The 19,544-nt window shown below is 57.4% G+C and overlaps 1 protein-coding gene across 6 annotated transcripts; it reads right to left on the reverse strand.

Moving 5' to 3' along the window:
• Positions 1–390: 390 nt before the first annotated feature.
• Positions 391–19,500, reverse strand: LOC123856852 (tumor necrosis factor receptor superfamily member 1A-like). Of its 6 annotated transcripts, none has more exons than XM_064576027.1 (11): positions 19,343–19,500; positions 12,468–12,555; positions 11,107–11,235; positions 8,708–8,822; positions 7,430–7,509; positions 6,329–6,442; positions 5,942–5,980; positions 5,818–5,843; positions 4,411–4,701; positions 2,544–2,586; positions 391–1,625 (listed from the first exon to the last, which is right to left on the reverse strand). In XM_064576027.1, exons 1-11 carry the CDS (start codon positions 19,424–19,426, stop codon positions 1,327–1,329), a joined length of 1,308 nt encoding a protein of 435 aa, XP_064432097.1. In that variant the 5' UTR covers positions 19,427–19,500; the 3' UTR covers positions 391–1,326. The 6 variants fall into 6 exon arrangements, with proteins under 6 accessions (XP_064432097.1, XP_064432096.1, XP_064432095.1 ...); XM_064576026.1 differs by having other exon boundaries at positions 5,942–5,983; XM_064576025.1 differs by having other exon boundaries at positions 5,942–6,151.
• Positions 19,501–19,544: the final 44 nt, after the last annotated feature.

Genomic DNA, 19,544 nt, shown 5'->3' on the forward strand with positions numbered 1-19,544 from the left:
ATGGCGGGGGAGATGGGGAGATGGGGGGGGAGGGGGACAAGGGAGCGGGTGGTGACCAACCTCTCAGATGACGGAGCGGGTATGGCATTTACTTTAACTGGGAGTTGAAGAGGCTGGGTGCTGGATGGGAAGAAGCAGGCAAATCTGTGCCTAACTCCAGGGACCGGTGATGTTCAGGGTGAGGGGGGCAGAGTGGAGCTCACCTTCTGAGGCAAGCAATGGGAGGAACACCACAAACCAGAAGAGGCTTCTCCAGCCTCCGATCCTCAGTCCAGAGCCCTGCCTCTGGCAAATTAGAGCCTTGAGGTCCGTATCGTCCTCTGTGCATGAAGCCCCTGCCAAGGATTCACACCCACGTTGTGCACCCACCGGAAATAAAAGGAAACACGATTTAAAATGTAAGTTTTATTAAAACTTAATCGCAGGGGTCCTGAAGTGGCTCAGTAGGCTAAGCACCTGGCTCTTGATTTCGGCTCAAGTTGATGTTAGCGTTTGAGACGGGAGCCCAACGGCAGGCTCCGCACTGGGCAGGGAGTCGGCTTAGGATTGCCTCTCTCCCTCCGCCCCTCCCCCTGCTCACAGAAATTCTCGAAGCTACATAAAATCTTAAAAAAAGAGAAAAGAAAACTGTAGGGGCCCCTGGGTGGCTCAGACGGTTAAGCATCTGCCTTTGGATCAGTCATGATCCCGGGGTCCTGGAATCGAGCCCTGCTGAGCAGGGAGCCTGCTTCTCCCTCTCCCTGCCACTCCCCCTGCTTGAACTCTCTCTAGTAAAAAAATATTTAAAAAAACAACTATAAATATAGAAAAAAATGTAATGATATATTATCTCTACTTGTGATAAATACGGCATAATGTCAAATCATTAAGTTATTCCTACTTAATAGGGGAACCTCAGTCACAGGCACAGTGTGTTCCAGGTCATGGGGACATCCCAGATCTCTGAGATTTAGGAGCTGATCAGGGCAGAAAAATGGCCTCCTGCCTCAGTGCCTGGGGAAAGGGCTGGGCAATGTGAGTGCAGCCAGCAGAGTCCCAGCGCCCGGCCCAACCAGCTCAGGACTCACTGGGATCCACGTAGATCCTGCCCACCTCTGCTGCCTTGGCCACAGACAGTCCCCACAGCTGGTCTGGCCCCGCAGGAAGCACTCTTGCTGGCATGTAGGACTGACCGCCCCATTACAAACTATCTGTACAATCTATGGAGAAAATGTGCACAGCCCCATCAGGGATTCCAGAAGTTTCCAGTAAGATGCAAACGGGGAAAGGAGGTTAGATCATGTCCATTCAGGATCCGGCTTAACGGCATGATTCCGAGCCCAAAGTTTAATCCGTGGTCTCCGAACGTCTGACCAGGATGCCTTCGGCAACTAACCCGTTTATAATATTTTCCAAGTACATGTGTAGCTGCATCTTATGGAGGGCGGCGAAGAGTTTAAAAACAGAGGCTTCCCTTCCCAACTGGATTCTCCACCTAAGCAGCATCTGGTGATGCTGCTCCATCAAATTGCCGGGGTTTTGGCATTCACAAATGTCAATGTCATGATCCTGCAGCCCGATAAACCTCATAAATGTTTTCCAGTGTTTATCAGAAATCCTGTTTTCAAATTCGTAGTAGATCCTGTCTGAAAAAAAGTAAAAGCACAAAGGAGGACTGTTTCCATTTCTGGGAGGACCGTGTGGCCCCTGCTGTCACGGCTCCCCAGGGACAGGTCCCAGGTGTCTCCGGCGTGCCCCAGGGCTGGGTGCCAACCAGCACGCCACACCCAGGAGGTGGAAGGTCCTGTGGGACCCCGCCGATGTCCCAGAAATTGGGTCCAGGGGCCGGGAGACCGAGGTGGGGCCAAGGCTCTTGCCCTGCCTGTGGCTCATTACTGGAACCTGGGAGATGGAGCCAAAGATCCGGGGAAGTCGGGAACCGCATGGGATCCCCAGTCTGCTGCAGGTCACCTGCCCTTTTGCTGTCCCTCAACACCCAGAGAGAGGCTGTAAGACGCACAAGACTGAGAAGGCCTCCCCAGCTGTCGGCTGGGGACCGTGGCTAGGATCTGAGACCGGACGCAGGTTCTGTAACCTCTCCGGGTTTCAGACTACCGTCTCTTTAAACCAATCCAGAGGGGTGGTCTTGCAGAGCTGTTAGCGAAGAGGAGATGTAAAAAAGCACCTGTCATGTAGCAGGCCCCCAAAACCCTCCCTGAACGCCTGAGAGAGCACAGAGTCCTAGCCAAGAGCGGGCCTGCTCGTCGAGGCTGCATCCAGTATTCCTACCCCCCATTCATTTCTCCTTCAAACATGAACGCATCTTCCAATCAGAGCGGTAGTCAAAGCCGATGAATCCCACAAAACTCGTGTTTGACAAATGATGTTTCCCCTAATGTCACTCCTGAGCGCGAAATAGTGCACCCCAAGGGGACAGATGGTGCCCGCGGCTTGACGCAGGCAAGTGTCCCCCTCTCAGAAACAAGGACACCAGGCCTTGACATTCAGACCAAACAAGATGAAACCTTCACAGCATCTAGAAATGAGGGATGCAGATGACATACCTTCATTGGATGTATCTGTTACAAAATACTTAGTTTCATATTCCTGTGGAGAGAAGAAAACAACGCTGTTGCAGGAGAAGGAAGAATCCGTGTGGCCGAAGCCCAACCACAGTCTGGTTGGAGGGAGCAGCAGGGTGAGGGCATGGGGCCTCTGTGGACGGACAAAGGCCTTCAGGGAGTCAGTCCCGCACCGGGGGCCAAGAGTTCACAGCCCACGTGTGTCCTCCGGGGCTCGCTGCCCCAAGACACGGCCGGGGCCCAGAGGCGGCCCAGTGGCCCCTGCTCAGGTGGGCAGGCGGGCAGGTACCCGCTGAGCTGTGTCACCTGGGGATACCCAGCTCTGCTCCAGGGAGTACGAACGGACAGCACTCCTGTCCACAAAAATGCACAGGGAACGCGAGACGGGACTCCAGAGAGGCTCCGAGCGGAGGCCAGAGCCAACACTGAGTGCCCGAGAGCGGCAGCCCCAACGCCCGCTTCTCCTGCGCACGAGGTCAGGCTGCCCGTCAGTGTCAGGCCACCTGCTGCAGGCCCGAGGGCCGCGCCTTCAGCCCCCAGCTCTGCCTCCCGCCCACGGCTGGCCCCGCACGGGACTCCCCGCTCTGGGCAGGGGCTGCTCGGCCATAACATGGGGCAAGAGCGGGCTGAGAGGGACCCCCGGGCCTCCCGCTGAGATGGGCAAGGGTCCTAACGTCTCTACTGACTCGTCTCCGAGCCGGCAGGGCATCTGAACAACGGCAGGGCCTCTCTCCCTGCAGTGGTGCCTACGGACACTCGGCCCAGGAACCCAGTCTCCACGGTGGAGTTGGCATCCTCCACGCCCACGCCAGGGGACCCCAGGGACCACGGCCATCGGAACAGGAGCTGCGTGATCTCCTCCCTGGGACCCTGTCCCTCAAATCCTCGCCTGGGCCCTGCCTTCAGGATTCAGACACGGGCCCTTATCATTCCCCAGACCCTGGCTCTGTCCCTTCGATGCACATGCTGTCCCCGCTTCCGGAAGAGCCCTACCCCCCTGAGCCACGGAGCGCGTCTGCTCATCTCGTCAAACTCAGGTGTCGCACGCTGGACGGGCTGCGCAGCCCCGCAACAGAGGATGGGGACCATTGCCGTCCCGCGAGCGAGCCCGACCCCACGGCCCATCCAGGGGCGCAGTGTGCGCCTGCCCCTCCCCCCGCCGCCCCGGCTGCACAGAGGCCATGCCCGGCACACAGGACTTGCTGGCCGAGGCCCGCCAGGCCCATCTGAGACCCGCTCGCGCTCCGGAGGCTGTGGTGTCCAGCACATCCCAGCCTCGGGCCCTGGACTAGGACGCTCTGAGCCTCGGCGCCCTCCTCGGTGTCAGAGCCCCTTCGGGCAGCAGGTGGGCCCGGGCTCCTGTGCGCTGAATCGCAGCCCCACACGCTGAGTCCGAACCTCTCAACGTGACTAGTTAGGAATGGGGTCCAGGCGGACAACAGTCCTGTCGAGGTCGTGAGGGTCAGCCTCACTCCATCCTGACTGGCGTCCTCAGGCAAAGGGGAAATCTGGACATGGACTCGTACACAGGGACACACCCCGTGAGGACAGATGCAGAGCTTGGGGCGACGCTTCGGCAAGCCCCAGAGCCCGAAGCCAGCCAGATGCGAGCAGCCGCCGGGGGAGAGGCCTGGCCCGCTGGTCCCTCGCAGCCTCCGACACCTCGATCTGGACCGCAAGCCTCCAGGACGCGGAGACAGCACACAGCCCGCTGCAGAAGCCGCCCCGGGAAACGCACACAGGGGCCGTGCGGAGCGCGCGTGTTAGCCCTGAGCACGGACTCTGCGCACAGTGAGTGCCAAGCAAGCAGAGGCTCTCGCTCCTCGAACCCCCCAGAAAGCTCACCCACCTGCTCCAGGGTCCTGAGGGAAGGGGCCGCCTTGGGCCGGTCCTGCGACCCGGGGGCGGCCGTCGGTAGCGCCTGCTCTGGGGCCGCGGGGCTCCCCCCGAGCGTCACCTGCGCCAGCTCAGCGGGCGCCGGCTCCTCGGAGGGGCCTGCGTGGGGCCCAGCCTCGGGCTTCACGGCTGAGCCCCCCTCCTCCAGCATGCGACAAGACGAGGACGTTTCTGTGGCAGGGGCTGGCCCGTCAGTCTCAGGATTCAGGGGCAGCAGCGACGACTCACTCTGCTGATGGCCCATCTGTGAGTAAAGGACAAAACCGTGTCTTTTGGTCACGGAAGCCTGCATCACAGGGGCTTCCCAAGCCACGACTCTGGGGGGAGAAATACCTGGTAATTCCTACCAAATGGCAGACCGTTTCGTGAGGACTGTATTTGCCTGGTGACCTGCGCAACTAGCGGGGAGCTCAGGTGGCCGGTAGCAATTATTAGCAATAAGGCACCTCTTTGTCTTTTTTAAGTAGACCCCGCCCAGCACGGCGCCCAATGGCGGGCTTGAACTCACGACCCCGAGTGCAAGACATGAGATGGGATCGAGAGCCGGAGGCTGAACCGACGGGCGCCCCCAGGCGCCCGGGCACTACAGCATCATCGTTTACGGAGGCTGTGACCCTGGTTTGGACACAGAACACTGCTGCACACCTAACAGTCTTCGCTGGTGTGAGCACAACTTCTGCACACACCAGGGAAGTGAGCAATCCATGTGACTGGCTCCGTCGCGTTACGTGCTTTACGGCCGTGGGGAGGGACCACCGCCCCGCACCACGCACTGCGCCCGTGGGTCCGCAGCCGGAGCTCTGCGCCCGCACGAAGCACCTGACTGCGGGAGTTCACACTGCAGGAACGTGAGCCCTACACCAGCAGTGAGCGTGCGCGGAGAGGCCGACTCTGAGACGCACGGACGCGGGGAGAGAAGCAGACACGGGCTGACACCTTGGCCCTACAACAAGTGGGGTCTCCAGCCCGAGGGGGCAGGCAGGAAGGACCCTCCCAAGCACCTCTGACAGAGCCCCCCCTTCCCGCCGCCCCGCCCCTGGTGCCAGACTCCGCCCGCACACTTGCAGGCCACCAGCTCTATTGCTTCGTGCTCCCCAGCGGACACCGGATGTTTCGGCAGCCCTGGGACGCTCACGCACACCCCTCTGCCCCTCTGAGCCTCGTTTTCCACCCCGCTCTAGACCGACAGGATTTAAGTCTTCTTCCAGCCCATTCTGGGGCTCCGATAAGCAGGCACACGTGAGGCTGGAAAGCAAGGGCTCCCGTGCGCCCACCACTCACCCACCCCGGATGACTTTTGGGACTCGGCTGCCACCAAAGCCTGGTGCCACTGTTAGGGAAACCGCAGGACAATACTTACAGCGCTGTCAGGTCCGTCCAGCCTTCCTGAAGACCAAGAAGAAGAGAAAGATCAGAACTGAAATCGGGGCAGTGACTTCTACGAGGGAAGAAACTGCTCTGAATTCACGACAAAGCGTCCTTACCTTTCAAGAAGCTGAAAAACCAGTGGTGAGGCCACACACCTGCTAGGAGCACAGGAGGGGAGCGTCCTCGGGGCTCTGCCGCACCCAGCTCCCTGCCTCCCTCCGGGCGCCCCCACGCTGACGCAGCGCCCGTCTCTCCCTGCCCCATGGCCCACAGCACCCCGGACACGACACCTCCAGCCAGCTGACCGGAGATTCGGGTCTTAAGACCTGTGTGCGGGGAGCAGGCGAAGAGCTCCGAGCTCAGACACGAGAAGGAGAAAATCAAGACAGCTGTGCTTTCACAACAAAAGCCTCCCGGGGGACCCCCAACCCAGGGGGTCCACTTCGGAGCTCCTGATGGGGACTCGGAGCTGGCCCTCCAGGTCTGACCTGACCCTAATTTACCTTTCTTCTTATAGCGGTACATGACGAAGAAGGCAGCAATGATGAGGAGGATGCCCAAGACGATGAAGGATGAAACAAGCCCAAGGATGAACACAACCTTGGGTAATTCTTTTCCTGGAAGGAGACGAAACAGAGGATGGTGGAGCAGGGTCAGGCTCACGTTCCTCGCCCAAGTGACGAGTACAAAAAATCCTCGCTCCGGGAGGCAAGGAGGCACTGTGGTCTCTCCCAGCCCCAAGCCCTCTCTCCCGCTAATCATGGTCGTGAACGGCCCTAGTGGGAGGCAGGAGAGGCTCATGGTTCCTGTGTCCTAGACGAGGACCCGGGGTCCTGCTCAGGTGGCTGGAAGGAGGAGGTCTGCACGGCCAGGGGAACCATCAACGTGTCTGCTCTTCCTTATGATCTCCTTATTACCGTTTTCTCTCTACTCTATGTTACTTTAACAATACAGCACGTGGGATACACGTAACACACAAGAGAGCAGTTATTCAACTGCCCGGTCCCACGGAGGCTTCATTCAACAGGACGCTATCAGTAGATAAGATTTTGGGGGGGTCAAGGGTTCTCTGGGGATTTTCCCGTGTGCAGGGAACCGGCGCCCCTCGCCCCACGTTGTTCAGGGCTCCGCTCTAACTACCAAAACTAAGCAAGCAACCCCGCCTAGGACTCAACAGTAGGCAAGAGTCTCCTAGAGACACTCAGCACAAGAGGCCCAAAGGCTTGGGGCCTCACCTCTGCTCTCGGCTGCTGCCCGCCTCACAGCCTCGGGTCCCAGCTGAGCCTCCCTGAAGGCAGCGACCTGGCCTGCTTTTGGGGATCCCATGAAAGGAGAGATGGAGGAGGTGACGACTAACCGGGAGAAAACCGCGGGCCTCACGGAACCCAGCCGCTCCGGCGCGGGAGCCTAGGACGCGAGCCACAGCGCGGCTCCGAGCCTTCCGTTTACTCAAGACAGGGCCGTGACCGTGGCCCACGGGCCAAACACAGCCCACTGCCCATTCCCGCAAGTCTGAATGGCACCCAGGCCTGTCAAGCCTAACATCTTACGTTCACAGGGCAGGTCTGCGGACCTGGAAGGGAGAGATGGCGTCCGGCTCTTACCTGGTGCCTCCGTACCAGCTTCTGGGTCACAGACTGCATTGTGTGTGACATTGCAGGGCCGAAGGACAGCGCCAGGACATCTGACAGAGGGAGGAAACCCGGAGCATTATTCCTCCCTGCCTGGTACGGTCCCAAACATCCTTCGCACCACCCACAGGTCAGGGGTCAGGAGGAGCCCCGGCTCCCAGGATGGCCCGCCAGCCCTCGGGCTCTCACTGCCGGGCATCTCCCCGGCTGCCTGGCCCAAACCGGTTCACTGAGGAGTAAAGCTCTGTCCCATGCTCTGTGACGCGTGGGGGGTGGGGCAGAGCCTCCCTCTGCTCCTGGATAGCACTGTGTGTGCTGGGAGGACTGGCCCTGCTGTAGCTGCAGCTCGACCTCCCTCAAGAAAGAAGGTAGCCCAAAGGTGAAGCGCGTGCAAAAGGGGACGTGCAAGCGAATCCAGAGAAGCCAGAGGCTTGATCGAACCGGACCTCAAGGCAGTCCTCGCTTTGGACTTGCAGGTCCAGGAAGCTACCGTTCGACACAGTCTGGGTCATGTCAGTTCACGACGTGCCTCACAAAGGAAAGGCGAGCTATCTCTTTAGGGGCTCTGCACTGTCGGCGTCCCCAGAAGGTCCTCCCCAGTCGGTGTCCACCCAGAACCTCGGAAGGGGGTTGGCAGAGATGCTCACGTGATGGATGCGGTCACGCCAGACTACGGCGGGCCTTCATCCACGACCGCTGTCCTTACAGGAGGGAAGAGGGTATCGGGACAGAGAGAAGGCCAGGTGCAGACAGACAGACACAAGCACGCGAAGACGACCTCAAGCGGACAGAAGCAGAGGCAGGTAAGCCCAGGAGCCCCGAGGCGTGCCGGCACCATCAGAGGCTGGAAGAGGCGAGGCAGGGTCCTCCCCCATGGTCTGCAGAGGGAGCTTGGCCCCGCTGACCCCTGGCTTCAGGCTTCTGGTCTGCAGACTGTGAGAGAACACACCTCTGTTGGTTTTCTCACAACCACCCAGGTGTGGCCGTGTGTCAGCAGCCACAGGTCACTCACGGTGATGCGTTCATGCTGCTCTGCAGTCGTTCCATCTGCCTACACCGCTCCTCCCCCAGAACCCTCGACGGCTCCCTCCTCCCTCCCTGGGCCTCTGCTCAAGAGACCAGTCCCCCCCCACGCGCTCTGTCCCACGTGGACTCGTCACTGCCCACGTGTCTGCACCGTCTCCACCACGCTGGGCGCTTAGGGTCTGCTACTATGAGTACAGGGGGGGCCCACACCCGTGCCCCCAGCACCTTCGACACCGGAAGCAATTCTCCACGCAGCTCGGTGAGTCGCAGAAGAAGCTCCCCGACGCACACTGGCACTGCCTGTCGCGGATCCGTGTGCACGCGGCCACCATCTCCTGGTCTGAAGGGGGAGGGCTGAGGGTCAGCGCTGGGGGCAGGACTGTCCCCGCCCACACCGGGCTGCACCCAGCACATTGGTGGACAGCACGGAACCCGGCCTCCCCTTCCCTTCTGTGCAGGGGCGGAGAGGGGCCAACAGCCAGACCTCAGCCCTGCATCCCGGCCGAGGGGCCAGGGCCACCTGCTCAGAAGCCACCCCCATCGTTCCGTTCACCTTGTTTGCCCCACACAGAAGAGCACAGCGCCGCCAGGGATGCCGCCTGAGTGACACCTCAGAGAGAGAACGGTAGGCAGGGGGACCCCTCCTCCTCCAGCAATACCCACCGCGGCCGCGCTCACCACCACACCCAGAGCCCTTCCGCGGTGCTCGAGACCAAGAACAGCATTCCAGAGACAATGACAACAAAACGGGACCACACTCCCCGCCGGGTACCATGTCCCAGACCCACAGCCCGGGTTCAGCCCTCCGCAGCCCATCACTACATTCTGGAGCTTCCTGAAGCCCGACGCGCTGGGCTAGACACGACGGGACCAGATCCCGCCGCGTACCCCACGCCGGGCTGGCCCCTCGGGGACGCATCTCTCCGTCCCTGGACATCTGGGTTGCTGCTGGCTTTATGCGACTGCAGACGCTTCCCCAGCTCTCAGCACACACGAGCAAGCGCCTGCCCGGGTCGAGATCAGGACATGGGGTGAGTGGGCAGCCGCTTAGGCGCATTTTCAACTTCACCACCTCTGCCAAGACTGTTTCCAGAGCGTACGGACTCCTGCACGCCCCTGGGGGTGAGTCCTTCCTGTCCTCGGCCCCCACGCCGGAAATCTGTCCGTCTGCCAGGAGGACAGCATGTCTGTCCGTCTACTCCCATGCTTTTTACATGCGTTCTGGTCACATATGTCCCGTCGTCTTGGCCGCGTCTGTGTCTCCATTTAAATCGAGTATGTTTTCAAACCTCCCTACTGATGTGTTTCTTCTGGATGTGAATTTCCCGGAGTTGTATCATCAATCCGTTCTCCCACTTCATGGCTTAATTCCCAAACCTGGGTGTCTCGTGACGAACAGAAGTTGGCCGTTTGAATGCAGTCACGGGTACGGTTTATGACTTTTAGGGCTCCCGTAAGATGCTTTTCCACTGCCACCAGGGCATAAACACGCTTTACATTCTGCTCTCAAAGTCTGACTTTTCCCACGCAGCCTGAGCTGCACCATGAGCACACTCGTGAGCGCGGCGGGAGCTTCCCGGCCTGCGTCCTGCACGGGCAGCGGCTCGGGGGGCGGCCGGCGGTCTGCGCTGGAGATGCCAGCCCTGCTCCTGGGGAGGGCTCGGTCACCGGGCCACATGCCACCGTTCGCATCCACGGCGCTGTCCGCTGATCCGCTGGCCCAACCGTCCACCCTGCCCTGACCATCACACGCTGTCCTCCTGCCTCTCTGCACTGAGTCGTAACATGAGGGAGAGGGAGTACACTCTCTCTCTTCCTCCTGAGAGTTTTGACAATTGTCAGCGTGTTAGATTGCATGAAAATACCTGTTCTGATTTTTTTTTTTTAAATAAAAATTGTTATTTAAAATCTTCAGCAGGCTGCCTGGATGGCTCAGACATTAAGCATCTGTCTTGGGCTCAGGTCATGATCCCAGGGTCCTGAGATCGAGCCCCGCATCGGGGTCCCTGCTCAGCAGGAAGCCTGCTTCTCCCTCTCCCACTCCCCTTACTTGTGTTCCCTCTGTGTCTCTGTCAAATAAAACCTTTAAGAAAATAAAGAAAATGAAATAAAATCTACAGCAGGATATCTTGGGAATCCACTGATTCTAAGAATCCTTTCACAGAGATCTGATACCTTTAAAACAGAGAGTCTTCTTACTTATAATCTTGATTCTCTGCGTAAGTAGACTTTCTTCAATGTTGTTTTTTCACATAAACAAAAATTTTATACATCCTCTCCTAGATTTTCTCAAAGTTTCTCATCTTTTCTTTGCTAATCCAAACAGTATTTTTTTAAAGAATGACATCTTTTAAAACAACTTGATGCTCCCACGTAGAAAGAGAGAACCTTTTGTATATGACCCTTGCCCCGAGCGTCTCCTAAGATCCTGACTCCCGGAAGGCTGATTCTTTAAGCAGGTGCACCCACCATCATGATAAGAACACCCCGAGATCGGTACCCTGCAGCTCTGTCATTGTGTTCATCTGACATCATTCTGTTTGGGGCAACGCCGACTAGCTGAGGCCAGGAGGCTACGTTTCCAAACCCCGAGATCCCACTGTGCCGGACTGCGGCGCACTTACCCGCCCGACACTGAGTGCACGGCCAGCAGCTGGTCTCCCCGTTTGGGTGGGAGAGGAAGCTTCCAGGTTCGCATGGGCTACATTTCGGAACACCATGGTTTACACCACAGTCCGCGCTGACATGATAGCCTGTAAAGGAGGGAACACAGAGGTGAGGTGGAAGCCCAGAGCGGACCCGACCCTGAGGCCTCTACTGGAGGACCAGACCTCGCCACTAACTCCTTGGAACGTTCTGGACTGACACTTGGCCTCCGGTGTCCCAGGAACTGGGGACCTGGTGCCCCACGGCTTTCAGCGACATCTTGGAACACATGTCAGCAGGTGGTTTTGAGCATACACACTGGAGGCTCCTGTGGCCGACAACGTCTGCGTGTCCGCCCCTGCCCCCGGGGTGGGCTGACAGCTCCCGGCTCATCTACAGGGAACGCCGGAGGGCTCGAGACAGAGTCTCTGACCAGTCCCGGAGGAGCACCCCGGTCTAGCGCTTGCCTCGGGCAAAGGCCGTAGCTGAGACAATCAGCCCTTGCTGGGAGGCGGCTGTCACACCCTGGACCTGCACACAGGCTGAGTTCACAAGGTTCCCAGTCAAAGCACCCGCGTCTAATCCATGCCCACACGAGCCGTGCGTGTACACACGTGCGCACACGCGCGGACCCACACGTGCCTGGTGCGTACAGAGCTGTGCTGGGAGCGTGTCAGGGGAGTGGGCCAGGTGGGGACCTTCAGTACCCAGAACGGGAGCCCTGCGGGGGCAGGGAGCGTGCGGGGCAGTGGGTGACGCCGGTGGCGATGGGTAGAGGGATGTGGCTGGCCCGCGCAAAGACGAGATCCGTGAAGGAACTCTCACGGATGGCATGTGCACATCCGTCTGCGAGTGGAGATGAGGTACATGCTGTGGGGGATGGGCAGAGCAGGCACCTGAGGCCTGCGGCCCCCTCCTGCTCTATGGGGCTCATTCAGAGCATCCTCACGAAGGTGAGTAAGCCTCCGTGCACGTGCTGTGCCTGAGCTCCGTGGTCGCCCCTGCCCCGCTAGGACCCTCCTCGTCAGGGGTCCGCGGTCGACTACCCCGACGGGAGGACAGCTAGGAGCATCTGGCCTGGCCGTGCACCCCCATGTTGTCCTCCAGTCTGCCGAAAGACCTCCCTGAACAAAACAAGCCCACAACCCTGTTCACAGGAGAGGCCCCCCAGGGGGGCCAAGATGGGGGGGCTGGCTGCCAAGGAGCGGTCCACCCACCTGAGCCAGCAGGGGTCTCCCCGCCCAGCCTCCAGCTCTGTCTGCTCCAAGGGCCCACAGCCGCCCTTCTCCAGCCTGGGAGGGCCGCCCTCCAAGGCTCCAGAAGATCCCCTGGGACTCACCGGCAGGACATTGCTTGCAGCACCAGCTGAGACCCTCAGGCTCGTACTCATTGGGGCTGCACTCGGGCTCACCGCCTGGCAGGGGCACCTTCGATCCGAGAAAGGAGATGGGGGTCATCGAGAGAAGCCCCTGCTGCACACGGAGCCGCACACATCCTCCAGATGGACACGTGCGAGCACACACGGGGACAGCCACCTGCCACCTCACGGGGGTGGGCTCTGTTGGGGGAGCACATGTTGGGAACTTCCTACGTATCTCTGTGCTTTTGCACTTGGGATCTGGACCAGTGCTACTCTGGGGCAAAACGTTCTTTCGTTTCCCAAAGCATGTACTCAGGTCCACTCTTCCTGTTGTTGCTGTCTAACCTGCTGGCCCGGCCAGGACTGAATCGTCTGGCCCGAATATTGCTTTTTTTGAAATGATTTATTTATTTATTTCAGAGGCAGTACACGAGCAGGGGGATGCGTAGGAGGAGAGGGAGACAGAATCCCAAGCAGACTCCCCGCTGAGTGCGAGCCCGACGACTCGGAGACGGTGACCTGACCCAAAAGCAAGACTCGGACGCTCAAGGGACCGAGCCACCCAGGTGCCCCGACCATTTGCTTTTGTTCTAGTTCATCTGTTCAGCGACTACGTATTTATGTGTCAAAAAAGCACATCATCGGGCGCCTGGGTGGCTCAGTTGGTTGGGCGACTGCCTTCAGCTCAGGTCATGATCCTGGAGTCCCGGGATCGAGTCCCGCGTCGGGCTCCCTGCTCGGCAGGGAGCCTGCTTCTCCCTCTGACCCTCCCCCCTCTCATGCTCTCTATCTCATTCTCTCTCTCAAATAAATAAATAAAATCTTTAAAAAAAAAAAAAAAGCACATCACCTGTCGGCTGGGAACAGGGGGTCTGAGCGAGTGCACCTGCCGCCTCCGTGCACACACACTAGAGCCCCTCGTGCTGTGGTCCTGACTCTTTACATCGTTACTGGCTGTTTTCTGCTCGCTCTGTTGGTGTCTGAGGTACAGTAAAAGCCCGACCAAGTTCACGGATGTCAGGTTTCGCCAGACGATCACGCCAGCTTCGGCTGGGTGCGCTGCTGCAGCTCGGGCGGACGCGTGCGACGTCACGACCGCTGCACTTAAAGCCCTGCACCCCTGCCGTCCGCGGAATTCGGGCCTGCGAGCCGGCCCGCCCCGTGACACTCCTCCGGAACCCCGAATCAGCCCCTCGCGGCAGCTCCCGGCACGCGCACAACTGCACGACTCTCTTGCCGGACCGTGCTGCTACCACTCCTCGCATCTCCAGCCGAGAAGGGCCTGCCGTCCACCCTCACCCCGTCTGCTTCCCGCCCAGCCATGCTACTTCCTTTGAGGCAGGGCTCTGAAAACACCACCTCGCTAGACTTTCCCCTCGACGCCAACCCGATCATTCGGAAACGAGTTCCAGCTATTTGCAGGTGCTGGACCATCACCGTATTTACGTTTCCCCCTGCCATCTCATGTTGTGTTTTTAATACCCCACCTTCTCAGATTCTTTTCTGCCTGCTTTTCAGGCTTTTGCTTCCTTTATTCCTCGTCTCCACATCCCTTTTTTTCCCTTCCCACGGAAACCGATGAGGTTCCATTTCTGGTTTCTAGTGGTTTAGGGTACATTGTAATTTGGGCAAAACATAAAGGAACAAAATCAGATTGAGATGGGCTTCCGTCTGCCAACACCACAGTCATAACTGTTTCAGGCAAGAACGTATCAATGAATGCACGTTCGTGAACGAAAGCTCCTGCGAAAACAGAATATTTACACACTTTCAAAGGCAATGCCCCTCAAGATACTTGCTAATTACAGACGGAGAAAATATTATTAAGTTTACTGGGAAGACACCTGGCAAACCACCTGAACTGTCAAAGTCAGCGTCGCCACGTTAGGAACAAATCGATGTCCTGTGTCACGTGTCTTTTGAGATGGTGCAGTTGAAAGGACACAAAGTCGCCTCTATGGTATTTTTCCCAAAAATGCCAAACTCACATTTATTCACAAAAAGCCAGCACACAGACCCAAATTGAGAAGCGTTCTACTAAACGATGGGTCAGTACTCTGTAAGCTTGTGAAGATCATGGAAGAGAAGAAAGACTGAGAACAACTCAGCCTGAGGATGGGTGGGACAGCAGGGGACTTGAAGGGAGTCTGGGGACAGAAGGACAGCACCTGTTTCAACCTTTGCCCCCATTCTAAGCATGGAGTGCAGACACCCTCCTCTGGAGGTCTGCAAGGTCACTACCAGTGCTCTTAGTCTGTGCTATTTTAGTTGGCGGGAGGTTTTTTTTTTTTTGAGGTATCGTTTTTTTCTTTTCTATCAGGCTAACATGCAGGGCACTCAAAAGTAACCGTCTGAAAGTGTAGAATACGGTGGCCTCCAGCCCACGGACGCTGTTGCACAACCATTTGGACTATTTTGGTAACTTAAAAAGTCCAAAGGTACTTCAAAATCAAACCTCAAAAATTAAAAACCTTGTGAAAAAAAAAAAAAATCTCAAGAGGAAAGCGGCTTTCCTTTCTGGAACTCAGCCTGGTCAATAACATTAACGGAGGCCATTTCCTTCTGTCCGGATGAGGCTCACCGGTCCAGCCAGCAAGGGGACACTTCAAGTGGCAAAAAACAGTAAAAAAAAGTCCTGTCCTGTCCCCCAGCCACTGTGGTGTCGGGGCCACTGGCCTCCGCCCCACCCCCACTCCGCCCCAAGTCAGCTCTGGGATGTCGAACCCGGTGCTCCCACCCCCCAGCCAGAAGGCAAGTGGGGCTGGGAGGGTGGGTGGTCTCAGCTGTACGCTGGTGGCACGCTGGGGACCCTTCCTGTGTGCCCTGACCACCCAGGCCCAGGACAAGGGTGGGGCAAAATGTAAGCGCCCCCCAACCCCGAACTCAGCAACCAAGATAAAGCTACATGATGCAATAATTAAAAACTTGAATCAGCACGAACCATGAGAGACGATGGACTCTGAAAAACAAACTGAGGGTTCTAGAGGCGAGGGGGGTGGGAGGATGGGTTAGCCTGGTGGTGGGTATTGTGGAGGGCACATTCTGCATGGAGCACTGGGTGTTATGCACAAACAATGCATCATGGAACACTTCATCTAGAACTAATGATGTAATGTATGGGGATTAACATAAGAATTAAAAAAAAAAAAAAAAAAACTTGAATCAGCAGATGGCTGCCAACTGTTTTGAGTACAGTTTTCCTGGAACCAGAGGACGAAGGGTTCCCCATGGTCCCGCCGGAGGCCCACCTACCGGCAGCAATGCTCCCACCCCCATGGGGCTCGCCCCAGCCAGAGGTCCCCCTGCTCTCCGCCCTCCCCTCAGGCCCCAAGGCCCCTCCAGCCCCTCACTTCTGTGTCAAGACATCCCTAAGGAATTGCAATGGCATGTGGGAACCACAGCCACCCAGCATTTGCACACCCCCAACACTCCAGTGGGGAAGCCCTGAAGAGCCTGAGAGAAGCTTAACCCTTCGGTGAACAAGAACATGCCACCGATCTGAAGTGAGCATCTCCTTCCGGGCAACCCCAGCCTCACAGAGAGGAAGGTCCAGGAAGGGGTCCTGAGAACCCTGAGCCCAGCCCAGTGGGTATATTGCAACCACACTGAGAAGAGAGGCATTTCCCCTGCACCTTCGAAGACAGGCTGGCAGGCAATTTCCAGAAGGTGCAGGTTCCAAGTTCTCCCCGCCTTAAAGCTTCAGCATGTATGACAAGGAGCTGATGGAAGAACGGACCCTGACTAAGCACCAAGCAACACATTCTGATGCATGACCAAGTTTCATGGAATCAAAGGCTCTCTGCTTCTGCACAGCAAAGGAAACCATCGACAAAATGAAGTGGCAATCGACCGAATGGGAGAAGATACTTGTGAACGACAGACCCAACAAGGGCTTAACATCCAAAACAGACAAAGAACTCATACAACTCCGTTAACAAAAAAAAAACAAACAACCAGCTTAAAACATAGGCACGGGATCCGAGTAGACATTTTCCAAAGACGACACAGATGGCCAACAAACCCGAGAAAAGATGCTCAACATCACCCATCATCAGGGAAATGCAAATCAAAACCACAATGAGATTTTACCTGGTTCTTGTCAGAAGAGCTGGGATCAAAGAGACAAGAAATAGCCCAGTGTTGGGGTGAGGCTGTGGAGAAAAGGGAACCCTCCCGGACTATTGGTAGGAGTACAGACTAGCGCAGCTCCTCTGGAAAACGGGACGGAGGTTCGTCAAGAAAGTTAAAATAGAACTACCCCACGACCCAGCAATGCAACTTCTGGGATTAACCTCACCCATGTGAAAAGACATATACACCCCTGTGTTCCTGGAAGGATTATTTACAACAGCCTCGATAGGAAAACAGCCAGAGAGTCCACGGTGATCGATGAACAGGTAAGGAAGATGGGGTATATATACACAGTGGAATATTCGCCACAAAAAATAACGAAATTCACAATAAAAAAGGAGAAAAAGAAAGAAAAGGCTCTCTGGGTCAAGTTTTTCAGTGCGTCAACGTGGTCTTGCAGACATCACCAGACATGCTTGACTACAGGACACAAAGAGTCCCCCCATCGAGGAATCTGGGAGCCACCAGCGTGGAAGGCGGAAATACAACGAGGACAGAGAAATCGACAAGCCATCGGACCTGGCTGATCTCATTCTGAACGTGCTCTGGAAAAATTTGTTTATGTACACCTGGCAAATACACGGGCAGAAATAGGCAGCCCCAGGGGCGGAGGGCACCTAGAAGGTGTTAGGTAGGAATGCCCTCCGGTCAGGAAAACACCAAGACTGGACCGAACTCAGGAATTCGACAAACAACCTGAAACTGACACACGGATCGTATTTACAAAGCACTAAAATCAGGGACGCCTGGGGGGCACAGTCGGTTAAGCATCTGACTCTGGGTTCTGGCTCAGGTCAGGATCTCAAGGTTGTGAGATCAAGCCCCGTAATGGGCTCTGCGCTCAGCTCACAGAGTCTCTTGAATTCTTTCCCCCTCTGCTCTGCTCTCTCTCTCTCTCTCTCAAATAAATCAAGGGGCGCCTCGGTGGCTTAGTTGGTTAAGCATCTGCCTTCAATGCAGGTCATGTCCCTGGAGTTCCGGGATCCAGCCCCCACTGGGCTCCCTGCTCAGTGCGGAGTCTGCTTCTCCCTCTTCTCCACCCCTGCTCCTGCTGTCTCTCTCAGATAAATAAACAAAATCTTCAAAAACAAATAAAGAAATCAAATCTGGGGTGCCTCGGTGGCTCAGTGGGTTAAGCCTCTGACTTTGGCTCAGGTTATGATTCCAAGGTCTGGGATCCAGTGCCACGTGGGGCTCCCCCCTCAGAGGGAAGTCTGCTTCTCCCTCCCCCTCTGCCCCTCCCCCTACTCATGCCCGCACCCCTGCTCTCTCTCTCCAATAAATAAATAAAATCTTTAAAAAAATAAAATCTTTTTTTAAAATTAAATAACAGTATGGAGGTTCCTCAAGAAGTTAAAAATAGACCTACCCTACACCCAGCAATTGGACACAAAAGTAGTGATCCAAAGGGGCACCGGCCCCCAATGTTTATAGCAGCAATGTCCACAATAGCCAAACTATGGAAAGAGCCCAGATGTCCATCAACAGATAAATGGAGAGAGATGATGTGGCATATGTACAATGAAAATTACTGAGCCATCAAAAAAGAAAAGGAAAGAAAAGAAAGAAATCTTGCCATTTACATCGACACGGATGGAACTAGAGCATATTATGCTAAGTGAAATAAGTCAATCAGAGAAAGACAACGATCATATGATCTCACTCATAAGTGGAATTTAAGAAACAACAGAGAGGATCCTAGGGGAAGGGAGGGAAAGATAAAACGAAATCAGAGAGGGAGACAAACCATAAGAGACTCTCCACTCTAGGAAACACACTGAGGGCTGCTGGACTGGACGGGGGTGGGGGGCTGGGGTAACTGGGTGATGGGCATCAAGGAGGGCAGGAGATGTGATGAGCACTGGGTGTGATACGCAACGGATGAGTCACTGAACTCCACCTCTGACACGGTAATATACGTTAATTAACTGAATTTAAATAAAATTAAAAATCAAGAAATGAAAATAAAAGCACTAAAATCAGAAAGGACATCCTTTTCAGGGGAGAAACACAGCAACGCTGTAGCCAAACCGGCTTCCAGGAAACTCAGCAGATCGCTGGGTGTGGAGAGCCTGGGCCTCCTGTCCTCCTCCGGCAGAGAGGACGACGCAGCCCCCAGCCCCACTTCGGACTTTGAGCCCCTCGGGGGAGCGGCGACACGCACGCCTGCACACTGCGGTGTGAGGCAATCCGATTCTCCGAGCTCGCGGTTTCCGGATACCGTATCAAGCATGATCATGGGTCCCGAGGCAGTGCCACAATCTCGGCCCCAACCCATTTCTGCGCGAACGTGGGCTGGCTGATAACACAGCCCAAGTGATCGGCAGCAGATTAAAGACGCCGCTTCCCGCGAAACTTGGCGCAGCCCCCTCCCCTCCCCGCTGCCAGCCGGGCGCCCCGCCAGCCCGGCTCCGTCGGCCCCGGGGGAGCGCGCGCGGCCTGCACGGCCTGCCCGGCCCCTCCCGGGCCCTCCCGGGCCCCGGGACCCTTCCCGCCCGCGGCCGGCCTGTCCGGGCACGCAGGGTCTCCGGGACCGCTCCACGCGCCTCGGCCGCCCCGCCCGCTCCGGCTCCCAAACCCCCCCCCGCCCCCGCTCCACCCGCCGCGCCGGGCCCCCCCCCGTGCCAGCACCCCCCCTTCCGCCACCGCTTCATGGGCCTGCCCTGCCCGCTCCGCGCGCCCCCCCGGCCCCAGGCCGCCCCGCGCAGCCCCGCGCGGCTCACCGCGGCTCCGCGAATCGGCGGCAGGGCGCACAGCCGCAGGGCGCACAGCCACAGGGCGCACAGCGCGCTCCGGCCGCCGCCCATCGCCGCGCCGCGCACTACACGGCCGAGGCCGGCTTCAGCCGGCTTTATTCCGCCGGCGCCCGGCGCCCGGGGCGGGGCGGGGCCGCAGGGGGCGGAGCCCGGAGGAATTTCCCTCCCG

The sequence above is a fragment of the Mirounga angustirostris genome, unplaced genomic scaffold (assembly GCF_029215605.1).
Source record: "Mirounga angustirostris isolate CCGP_5_RB_7025 unplaced genomic scaffold, mMirAng1.0.hap1 SCAF_13, whole genome shotgun sequence".
NCBI lineage: Eukaryota > Metazoa > Chordata > Mammalia > Carnivora > Phocidae > Mirounga > Mirounga angustirostris.